Here is an 11,811-nt window from a genome sequence, read left to right as displayed (position 1 = left end):
GCCCCCACCAGTCCTAAACAAGCCTCCCACCAGTGGGATTGCAGGATAAGTTTTAACAACGCTGCAAGCTAGGGTAGTTTATTATATGTGTGTGTTTCTGATCATGACAGAGTCTTTAAATCAGCGTGGTACTTTGTTCTCGTTTTCCCGTGTGTGCAGATATGCCCTACACCCAGTCTTAAAGGTTTTAAATCATGGCTTTTATTGGTCGACGTCTCTCTTTTTTTTCTCCCCTGTGTTCCTTTGCCTCCATTTTGCCATGGAAACCCAGCATGTATTGTAATGCCTTTGTGAGTGCGCTTTCTTTCAGCTTTTTTTTTTTTCTTCCAGCTGGTAGCTGGTTGCCATAGGCGGGCCAGTGGCAGCAGGCAAGCCTTACAAGGTCGTGCACCACTCAGGTGCTACAGTGTGTGTTGTTAGTTACACAACACCCAGATACTTCATCCGTCCAATCTTGATATGTGAGCAGTCATTTTCACGAGGTATCAGTGGCCTTGTTGTGGTGAAGCCACTGTCTGCACTGCAAGCGTTCGGACATTTGAAAGAAAAACTACATCTGGTCAGTTTCAAGTAAATAGCTTTAATGAGATGACTGACTGTAATAACAATGTAGTAGAGCAGTCGGTGAGCCGCTCACTGGTCCCGCAGCTCACGAGAGGGCAGGCAGATTCATTATGTGTCATTTATGAGGTGTTTGACTGTGTGAGTGTTTTTCTTGGAGTTGGGGGGGGGGGGCAGATGGTCACGCAGTTGCTCGGCTCGCAGTGATTGGTAACGCTGTTTTATAGGTGTTTGTCAAAGAGTTGCATGCAAGTGTGTGGGTTTGTGGTTTTAAATATTTCGCCAACAAACAGAACGACTTGAGATGCGTATAAGTGTCATATGATATTTTTAATTATTTTGACATGAGGTTTTTGGCCTGTTTTCGATCGAAGCCGCAATATAGCCAAGTGCAATATCCTCAAAAGCTGCATTTAATTTTGTGAAGGTAGAATGTGCAACTAAACAGCATTATGATGAAGTCCTGTAGGGCTACAACCGTGTCCCAGCCTACAAATCTTGTTCTCCAGATGTGGGAAAACTTGTTTGTATGGTACAGACCAGCTCAAATGTCATATCATCCAGATTTTGAATAGTTTTTTTCAATTGTGATGCTGAACAACAGCAGTGTGTGGATCTTCTTTTTTTCACGACTGAAAAATGAGAATTACGGTGCAAAAATCATTACCACTAATCCTGAATCATATCGCATTGGGAATATCTTGTCAAAACAGCCGTGCAGCTGTGCAGACCCACCAGAGATATGTCAGGAAATGACTGGAGGGACAGATTGGGAATGACATGCAACGAAAGTCCCCGGCAAGAAATGAACTTTCGGTAACCCCCAGGGTACCAGGGCGCCTAATCCCCTGATATTAAACAGCGAGAATAGCTGTAGTGTGTGTTTTACCGTTTACAGGCAGTATTTTGTAGTGAGTTCTGAGTTGATGTAGTTGTTACCTTTTAAAATGAATGTCTGAAGTTTAAAAATGCTGGTGTAGCGGTAGTAAAAGCATTTGTGTTAAGTCACATCACCGGCAAATGTTCTCGTCCAAAGCAGCTTACAATAGGTACATTCAAACTCAACAGTAACAAGAGCTAGGTATCATTGAACACTGGTTGTGCAATCCACCCAAATAAATAACTTACTGTGTTCAGAGGGCTACAGTACAAGTCTAGTTGTTTTTTTTGTGTTTTGTTCAGTTATTAATTGGAGAAAGAATTGTTGGGCTGGAAGGTAGCTTTCTATTGTAGCCACAAGATGGAGTAATAGCCCCTTAAATGGAAATCAGGAACCATGTGGAGGCTTGAAGTGGTGTCAAACCCCTGATCAGTTCTTTGTTTCACTCTTGATCATACTGTGTTACAGACTCTTCACTTTAAGGTGTAGTAAATGAATGGTTCTACTATAGTCATGAAAACGCTAAAGAGCAATCCGACACATTGGTGCTGCTGCTGTGCTGTGCTGGGCTGTGCGAGCACGCTTTGGTCTTTGTTGCTCCACCTTCAAAATAAGTTCCTGTTCCTTTAAGGGAGCTCTCCAAAAAATTCACCGTAGTGACGTTGCGTATATTCCATATTCAGAGAAAGTGTGGAATCTCCCACTCTCCTCCGGGTGCTGAGCAAGAAGCAGGTAAGAGCATTTCATCATTGCTCAAACTTCTGGTTGTCTTCTCACAAAAAAAATAAAACCCAGTAAGTACCCTGGAATTAATTGTAACGTGTAGACATGCGCTACTCAATATCATTTTGATCGTGTGAGAAAGTTTGTTGTCGCCGTGTTCTCCACACCGAATGTGATGTGAGAGGAGTTACATCCAAATGGTTAAAAAGCATGTCTAAGTAACTGTTCAGTTTAGACTTTTGTTATCATTCTCTTTCCAATATACAATTTAAGATTGAGATTTTTTTTTTTGTTTTTTTATTAGTTCAGTGAAAACAGATCCAAGTTATCAAAAGCAGCTTTAAAAAAGTGCACGACTGGATATTTTATCTCCTAATTCGTTTTCAAACTGTGGAAACAAGTGTTGGAGTCTCTCTGGCTGTTGGCGTGGAAAGCGCTTTTACACTCGCTCCTATGTACAGACCCAGCAGGAAGTGCATGTGCAGTGAACATCATCTCTTTCTCATAAGGCTAAATGTAGTGACAGGGTCGAGCAACCAACCGTGGGCTTTTACCCCCACTTTTTTTCATAAACTTCTTTTTAGCTGTCCGACCAACAGGAACCAGCGATGATTCTATTTCTTCACATGCTTTGTAGAAATAGTAAAGGAGGCTTTTAATAGTGTCAAGAACTTTGAGAAAGTTGAATTGGTGTCAATGTCTAAAACAACATGTCACATCATGAATGTATACAGCAATGTCTATGGTTAAAAAAGGTTTGCCTCTGTTATTGTACCTAGTTGTTAAAGCTCCTTGAGAAGGAATCTGGTTTGACCTGGTTAGACTGTTCTGATTCCAAAACGTCCCTCATTAACCAAATACTGTGATTCCTCTCCACAGAAAATATTTATCCACCATGAGCACAGACAAACAACCTGAATTCACCACCCCAGAGGGAGACGGGATGGGTGAGTATCCGATCCCTTGTGTTCAATGATCGGGCTGCGCACATTTCTCCACAGCTGCCACCACCCCTGCCTCCCGCACATGACTATAGAGTATTGAAAGCTGAAGGTGTGTTCGTGGAGAGGTTTGTTCAAGCGGCAGCTGTCAGCAGACTTGTCCACGTCCCTGCAGCAGCAAGACGAAGAAATATTCACGCAGGGATTTTAAGAGGACAAAAGAGATTGCGTTCCGAAAGAGACCTCCTACTTTACTGTTTTTGAAGCTCTCTGCACGAAACGAAAAGTAACACAAAGTTTTTACACATGCACAAACGTGTCGCTTTTTTCAGAAGTTTGCAGTGATGTTGCAGATGTGAAGCCACAGGAGGAGGAAGAAGAGAGGGAGGACAATTCATTCAGTGAGAATGGAATGCAGTGTGCTGAAGGTGCGACAGACCCACGCACGCACATACACTCGCCATACATTGACACCTTTCCGTTACGCGTCGCATTTTAGCCATCGAGCTGGTGAGGCAATTCTTGAAAACTGGCCCGCTTGTTACTGAGGAAGGTTCAGGTGTGTTTTTATATATAAAAGTGCCTTTGTTGTGTCTCTGTCGCCGGTGTTCATCATGATGTGTCCGTCGGTCCAAAGAAATTAGCATATAATACTCAATAGTGTTAGAGCAACATGAATACCAGATAACCCCAGTCTATTGTTGTTCCTCACTGGAACTGCAACAGTTCCTTAATTGCTCTTCAGTGTCATGTATTGTATAGTAAAATGTGCATCGTAAGTATATAATCCTATGATATTAGCACTGCCAGAAACGTGCACATTTTTAAACTGTGACCACCTCGTTTCAAACATCATATTTAAGGTGTGGAAATGTTGTCACCGAGCCTTGTGCCCTTCGTCTCTCATTCGTCATGAAAAAAAAAAAAAAAAAAAGGAACACAGTGTTACAGAGAGCTCTCCTATTTATTTCTTATTGCCACCCATCTGGCCCGCTGGGTGCACTTCCTAAAGCCCTGCTTCGCGTCTGATGCATAGCCTGCGGTTCACTGCTCTGAGGCCCTGGACTCTATATCGGGCCTCTCAGAGCTCTGTGTGTGCAAAGTTTCCATAGCACCTCTAAGCGCTTTCCACAATACAAGACGCTGCTCTTCAGCTCATCATCAGTCACCACCAGACCACAGTGTGGTTTCTGGATGGAGCTCAGGGGGTAGGTTGACACTAAGCAAATGGCTAGGTGAGAGGTCCTGCACACCAGGGCTTGGGACTCTGCGTCAACAGATTGTGCTGAGAAACTGACATACATTTGATCCTGTACAACGTGGAAGTTTGTCCTGCAGTAAGTAAGGACCTGTGGAAAACGTTCAAGAGAAACAAAACTGGAGAAACTTGCATATTGTAGAAGTAAAACCAGAACGAGTGCTCTGCTGGCTGATCGACAAAAATCGGGAGGACCTCTGCTGCAGATTAACGTTGGATTTCCGACACAAGTAGTAAAAAAATCAATCTGAAAGCTCTTTTCAAAAGCAGATGAGGAATTGGTTTTGTCTGCGTGAGGCGCGTGCTGCGTCTCTGTCCTGCCCTGGTTCTAGTTTCTGTGTATTCAGAGGAAATGCCTTCTCCTTATCTCTAACACACATCTCCTGAATCTCTTTGTGACACTATAGATTGGCCCAAATTAAGCCACCCACACTTTGGAGATGTGCTTGTGCTAATACCGAACTATAGCCAAAAATACAAATGTAGAAGTGAAGTGGTGAGTGTGTTTCACATTTTGGTTGGAGTGGAGTCTCGTCAAGCTCATTTAGCACCTTATTTGGAAGTGAGAACCAACGTCGACTGTACTGTACATCATTCCATCTGTCTTGTCTTGCAAAACAGTACTATTTATCGCTCGTTTCTGTCACCTCGCGTGTGTTTGTATTAAATGTCACGCCAAATTGCATCCCTGTTGCTTCCTTCTTTCTTAGGTGCGATTAAGACAGAGGCAGAGGAGATGGAAGACAACGGACAGTTCCCCAAGGCTGAAAAGGAAGGAGAGATTGTGCCTAAAGAGGAGGCAGAGGCCAGTGAGGACGGGATGGAGGAAGCCTTCGATGACCAGAGAACAGAGGAGGACGATGATGAGGAGAGGGACGGGGAGGGGGATGAAGAGGAAGATTCCCTGAACGAGCCGCAGGACCTGTCAGTGGTGGACTACACGCGTTACGACAGCGCGGCCCTGCCAGACGCCCACGCAGGGGCGGTCGCCTGTGCAGAAGGGACTTATGTGTCTGGAGCCTTGGCGCCCCGCATCCAGGCATCAGGCAAGCTCAATTGTGACATTTGTGGCCTGTCCTGCGTCAGCATCAACGTACTGCTGGTGCACAAGCGCAGCCACACGGGTAAGCACAGGAACACAACCCAAACACCTGACCTCAAACACAACAGTTGCGCAATCATCCCTCTGTTGATAGCACGGGGAGATAGTGCCTTGCATTGACTAGGTCGATCGAGTAACTATGATTACATGCACACTCGTCTGCATCATACATGACGCACGTGTCCTAACCAGTGCGACAGCAACAGCAAGAGGTTGTGAAATGTCCTCTATTGTTGGTTAAATATAAAGCTCACGCAATAAGTCTGTGATTTGATGGCAGTGACAGATAGATATATGCATCATAGTGCATCTACAGACTTCACTTTGCCCTGAATCATGCAATTCCTGTAATGACACACTCATGTTTGTGGTCATAAAAGTCATGATATATTCAAGTAAAGTTCTGAGAGCAGAGTGACTGTATGGAAAATAGTGTTTGTCTCATTCACAAGAGGCGCACATTTACACTTATTGTCTTTCCACACGTAGTAATGCGTTGTCGTTGGCCGCCTTTGGACATGCCATATATTAATATTGATATATTTTTTTACAAAACCTATTAAAGAATTAAGGTGTGGAGTTCTGTATTTAAATGTATTGAGGGACCATTAGACATATGACGATCTGAGAGCTCTCTGTCTCTCTCACTCCGTCCATCACCCCTCAGTGTGCCTAAGAAAGCACAGTTTAAGAAACAAAGATATGTCTATTATAACTGTGATGTACTAACTTTGTAATATTATTGCACTGTAGACTTATTTTAAAGGCTCCTCTGGGGCAGTCATGTTGAAGTCAAACTGAAGATGATGAGTAGTTGAAATAGTAGAATAATGCCACCCTCAGATGGAACTCTAGACTAGACTGCACTGTTAACGTGGGAAGTCAAGTGTACAGTATGTAGCAGTCGGCAGTTGTGGGGTTTGAGTCGTGAGAAAATTGCTCCTTGCTCTTCTGATAATCAGAGTGGATGTTACCTTGTTCCCTTTTCAAAGATGGTGAATGATTCTGTGTTTTCTGCAATTCACTGTGATACTAGGCGCAAGTTGACAGTTTGCAACTTGAGTACATTGTAAAGAAACAGGTCATTTATTATAACATCAACATCAGAGTTATCACAAAACTCCCTCTGAAGAAAGCGTTACTGCTGAACATATCGATGTGTTGTCGAGCAGTAATCTACAGTCAGACGAGCCGACCCAACACAGCACGTAACAATGACAATCCAACTTGTATGTGGAGCCAAAGATGCTGTGCGATCAATAAGTTAACAACACGAATGTCACGTTAAAATGTGAACAGCGCAGGATTGTTTTTTTTCACAATGTGTTTTTTCCTCCCTCAGGTGAGAGGCCATTCCACTGCACTCAGTGTGGGGCCTCCTTCACCCAGAAGGGAAACCTGCTTCGCCACATCAAACTTCATTCCGGGGAGAAGCCTTTCAAATGTCCCATGTGCAGCTACGCCTGCCGACGACGTGACGCCTTGAGCGGGCACCTGCGCACCCATTCTGGTACCAGCCAGCCACACACTCACATGCGAAGCTGATACTGTATGCACCTGTGTACAGTATCATGCTGGTTGGTTTCTCACTCCTTCATGTTGGTTTCTCACTCCTTTTAAATCTGAACACATGCTGAGCCTGCATGGCTCTTACAGTAACACCCCGCCATGCACCCTCACACGGTTACACAATTTCGCATATGACATCTTACTCACTTACTCCTGGAAACGTACTCACTCACTTTCAGTTCACGTGTTTCACCTGCAGACACGCTGCACGGCCGCTAATATGCACATCATCAGTTTTGTTTGAAACCACTTAAGGAAATCATCTTCGTCGTGCCATTTAGATGTTGTTGATGTTTCAAGTTTTGGTGATTAACTGAAACTCCTGCTCACAGTAGAGAAGCCCTTCAAGTGCAACCACTGCAGTCGCAGTTACAAGCAGCGCAGCTCCCTTGAAGAACACAGAGAGAGGTGCCATGTGTACATTCAGAGCAAAGGTCCCGCCGAGAGAGGTGAGCAGACGGCGCACACTCAGACTCATCTCAGTGCAACTTTCTGACACCCGCTTCATAAACAACGTCTATAGAGCTCTCAGGACACGCTCCACACAAGCACATAAAACTGTTAATGCAGTCACACAACCACACGGGCAACATAAACACACTTGTACATATGCAGCAGGTGCACGATTCAAGCTGTTATTTATAGCTGATCCTGTTTTTATAGCCTCATTAAACGAATAGGCGTATGGCTGTTAGCCCATCATTACAGTGAAATAGGTTATAGCTGCTGCGGTGTGGAGGCTCAGCAATATGAAGACCGCTGCTCATGTCAGTAGCGGCGAAGGGGAAGCCAAAATATGTAGGGCAAACACACCGACGTACACCCTTTATGTGTATAACCTCCCCCAAAAAAAAACGCCTTTCCATACTGACAGGACAGTTGCACGGTTGCATCACACAGACAATGCTCTGCATCTGTGGTCACCAAATGTCGTAAGTTTATGCCTGATAGTGCCGTAGTGGTGAGGAAGTACATCCTCATCGTGTGGTCTCCGCTCCTGCACTGGTGAATTAAAAAAAAACACCAGGAAGTGAGGTCTGATCTCAAATTAATATCTCGTTCCTCCCAGTTTGACTCGAGCAGCTGATGTGTTTTGCAAGATTTTTTTTTTTACCTCATTTTATAACCTCAAAAGCTTTGTGGTGGACAGCTGCAGTTCAGCGCATCCCCTGTACTCACGACACTGACAGAGAAGAGGTCTTCGTTTCTGTGCTGCACTTACTCTCTCACTCTGTCGCTGTCACGCAGAGGACGGTCAGACACCCAGGACTCAGATGGGCACTGAGCGTGCTCTACTGCTCGACCGGCTCGCCAGCAACGTAGCCAAGCGGAAGAGCTCGATGCCACAGAAGTTCACTGGTAAGAACAGCCGAACTCACAACAGAGAAATGTAGAGGCTTAGTGGAGGTGCTGATTTTAAAGCAGCTACTGCACTACTACGTATTTGAAGACAATGTTTTGATTATCTGTATTTATTTTAGTTGGATTGATATGTTTGTCCACTCCCTTGCTACTTGATATTTTTATGTCTTAATGGCCACCCGTTTGCTGAATTGTGCAGCTGTAATATGCCGCTACCTTTTCTGAAATGTTTACTTAATATGTGCTATTTGCTGTCCGTTTATGCTCTACCACACAGAATTCATGTTTTGTAGATTATTTCAAGTTGTCTGTCTAAGCTACCTGTTTGCCTGTCTGTTTGTCTCTGCTGGCCTCCATCTTGTGCCAAACAGGAATTGAGGGCAGAGCCTCATACCTGCATTCACCGGAGAGCGGTCTCCAATGTCCTAAATTCTCAGCGAGAATAATGTCATAGGTGGGTATTGGTAACCCTGCATGGTTAAATAAATGGAGACGTGTGAGAAAGAGAAACGTGCACTTGAAACCTCTGAGCTGGTTACTTCATTTTTTTTTTTTTTTCATTCGTCTGAGTGACGACTGATCAAAAGATAACGGTTTCGGTAAATGGTTGTCTCTATGGGCGTACGCATAGAGCAATTTTCAATAGCTGGCTCTCACCTTTCTGGTTAAGCCTGACTAACACTGGGTTGTAGTTTCGCAATCAAGCCTCAAACTGCTCGCAAAACGAGAATGTATTGGCAGAAAAAAAACTCCTACATCTCTATCAAGTTGACAAATGAAGTGAGATCTTTCAATATGACAACCACAGGGGGAAAGAGAAGTAATGTCTGCGACCGCAGAGAGAGAGAGCAGGCGGGAGGCGAGAAACGTGAGCAGGTGCCTCTCTGTCTATAGTTCTGTGGTGCAGCTGCATAGAGGCCTTCTTCGGAGTCGTCTGCTTCCTCTCAGCCCTGTGCTCTCTCAGGACTCTCTGATACTTTAAAGCTCCTTTTGTCCTGTCAACCTGTAATGTTCAAGTTCGCTGTGCTGCTTTTCTTTTGCCTCGCCTGAGGGCTGCGCATTTTTATCATTGCTTCTACTCAACACCAAAGTGATCTCTATTAGATCTTTTCCCATCTGTGAGCAATAAATGCTTTAATTGCTGCTTGCCGCCTGTGGTACTTCTCGTTCCATGCTGTTGGATGCAGTGTGTGAGGTCTTTCGGCAGAGTCTTGAGTGCTCTTTCTTCTCATGTTGCTGGTCTAGGCGACAACGGTGTCTGCCTGGACCTGAGCTTTAACAGGGAGCTGGTCCAGCGGACTGACATCAAGGACCCTCCGCCAGGCTCCCCAGGGCCCGACGCCCACCATCAACCTGTTCTCACAGGGCCGGACAGCGATCCAGCTCCCTCCCACAGGCCCTACCCCATCCCGTTAGGCCGCAATGACATCAGCCCCATGGGCCTCACCAACGGCCACAAGATGGGCATGCCGCTCCTGGGACTCCCTCACGTCACCCAGCCCCCCCTCGGCATGGACTCGTTCCACGCTGAAGGTTCTCAGATGTCTCAGCCCGTCATGTACAGCTTGGGGCACCTGCTGGGAGGGCTGAACCACCAGAACGGCATTCCCCACCCACACAACCAGCCCATCCCCTTATCCCCGCTGGAGGCTTTACGGGTGGTGCGAGCCGATGGGGAGGCCGGAGCGTTGCCTGGGGCGGTGTACCCCTGCGGCCACTGTAGGGTGATCTTCCTGGACTACGTCATGTTCACCATCCACATGGGCTGCCACGGCTTCCGTGACCCACTCGAGTGCAACATGTGTGGCCACCGCAGTCGGGACCGTTACGAGTTCTCTTCCCACATAGCCCGTGGCGAGCACCGCCTAGAACTGAAGTAGCTGTCATTCATGTACATGTTCATGCTTACACACACACACACACACACACACACACACACACACTTATACAAACACACACATGCTCAGACAGATAACACTGTATGAGCACATACAAAGATTTACTCATATAAGTAGCTGGTAGTATCAGAAATGACAGCACGAAGTAGCAGCTCTCTCTCTCTCTCTCTCTCTCTCTCTCTCTCTCTCTCTCTCTCTCTCTCTCTCTCTCTCTCTCTCTCTCTCTCTCTCTCTCTCTCTCTCTCTCTGTGTGTGTGTGTTTTGTGTTTTTTTGTGTGTGTGTGTGTTCTTGTGTCTTTTGTGGGTGTGTAAGAGAAAGAGATTGAGACGTTACAGGAGTGTGACGAGTGTCAGAGTGTTCTTACTCATACTGTACTCATCTGAAAAGATGGCCTGTAAAGTGTTTATGAGGGACTAATTCAGTAACATTTGCTCTTAGTGATCCCTGCTGTAGCCACTGTTTGTACAGTTTATTAACCATATGCCAAATTTCAGTTCAAATGGCTGCAAAAAGTAGCAAAAGTGCATGTTCCTGTGGTGTATCTGCTCCTGTTTCCCTGGGATCTGTATAAAGGTGTAATAAATAAAAGAACATTTCTTTTGTCCTTCATCACACAACAGACCTGCACTGTCGAGAGAATTTCAGCTTCTCTAAAGAACACTTGCCAATTCAAGACGACAGAAGAAAAAAAAATCCTATTATCTAGAAGGTCACATGTCTCCTTTTAGGCTGTGGTTTCACTGCTTCAAAGGACATGACTTCGCTCTGCACCATGTGTTGTTTCTCACTCCTGAATACTATACTCATCTACCACACAAGTAAGAGAGGGCTTACAGTTTTGCAGAGACGCTGATGTTACACAGAATATAAAGTACTGTGAATGTATATCTAAACGTATATCTAAGTAGAACAGATGTAACGGAGTTGTAGGTGAAAGACAAGTTAGGTCTAAATTAGATGTAAGATGTTGTTGAACAAACAAGTTTTTCCTTTCTCCTCAGTACCTCTGCAGTATCTTAAAGTTTGTATAGTCTGAAAATGATCAAATGAGGGTAAAATGTCCAGTGACACCTGTCTTTGGTTTAGGGATTGTCTCCAAATTCCATCACTGTTTTTTCCCCCGGATGCTGAGGAAATGACTGTCAGTGGATCACGAGTCTATTCTCAGCAGCGTCCATCTGCTGGAGGAAGTGTGATACTGCACGAAGGAGAATCAGTTCTGATGAGTTCCTTACACAGTGTTGCTCCAGATCTTTGAGTCCCAAAGTGGTTTGTGGGACCCACTGGGGGTCCTTAAAAATGCTGCAGAACTAAACCAAAACTGAATGAAGGAAAGTCGTGAACATTTCTTTTACGGCTCACAGAGAAAATGGGCAAAAAATGATCTTAATCTGTAGTTTCATTCTTCCCACTTACTTTCACCTCACCCACAGAGAGGATGGTAATAAATTATGTCTGCCAGTAAAACACTGCATATGGGAATTTATCAAGGTAAGAGTAAATCTAGGTAAAAATT

General features: G+C 44.9%; 1 protein-coding gene across 4 annotated transcripts in view; it reads left to right on the top strand.

Annotated features, from left to right (window-relative positions):
* LOC115592518 (zinc finger protein Aiolos-like) overlaps positions 1-10,904 on the top strand; it is a 59,761-nt gene extending 48,857 nt beyond the window's left edge. For 2 of the 4 annotated variants that reach the window (XM_030435358.1, XM_030435368.1), the window contains exons 3-9: positions 3,044-3,111; positions 3,438-3,533; positions 5,074-5,487; positions 6,808-6,975; positions 7,367-7,483; positions 8,283-8,393; positions 9,642-10,904. In XM_030435358.1, the coding sequence (XP_030291218.1) occupies positions 3,044-3,111; positions 3,438-3,533; positions 5,074-5,487; positions 6,808-6,975; positions 7,367-7,483; positions 8,283-8,393; positions 9,642-10,276 (1,609 nt within the window). In that variant the 3' untranslated portion in view covers positions 10,277-10,904. Of the gene's footprint in view, positions 1-1,979; positions 2,174-3,043; positions 3,112-3,437; positions 3,534-5,073; positions 5,488-6,807; positions 6,976-7,366; positions 7,484-8,282; positions 8,394-9,641 lie in introns of those variants that run through there. The other 2 variants (XM_030435376.1, XM_030435385.1) reach the window with 2 other exon arrangements.
* Positions 10,905-11,811: the final 907 nt, after the last annotated feature.

The sequence above is a fragment of the Sparus aurata genome, chromosome 1, assembly GCF_900880675.1.
Source record: "Sparus aurata chromosome 1, fSpaAur1.1, whole genome shotgun sequence".
NCBI lineage: Eukaryota > Metazoa > Chordata > Actinopteri > Spariformes > Sparidae > Sparus > Sparus aurata.
Note: the sequence above shows the minus strand (reverse complement) of the source record. Positions and strands in the feature narration are given on the sequence as shown.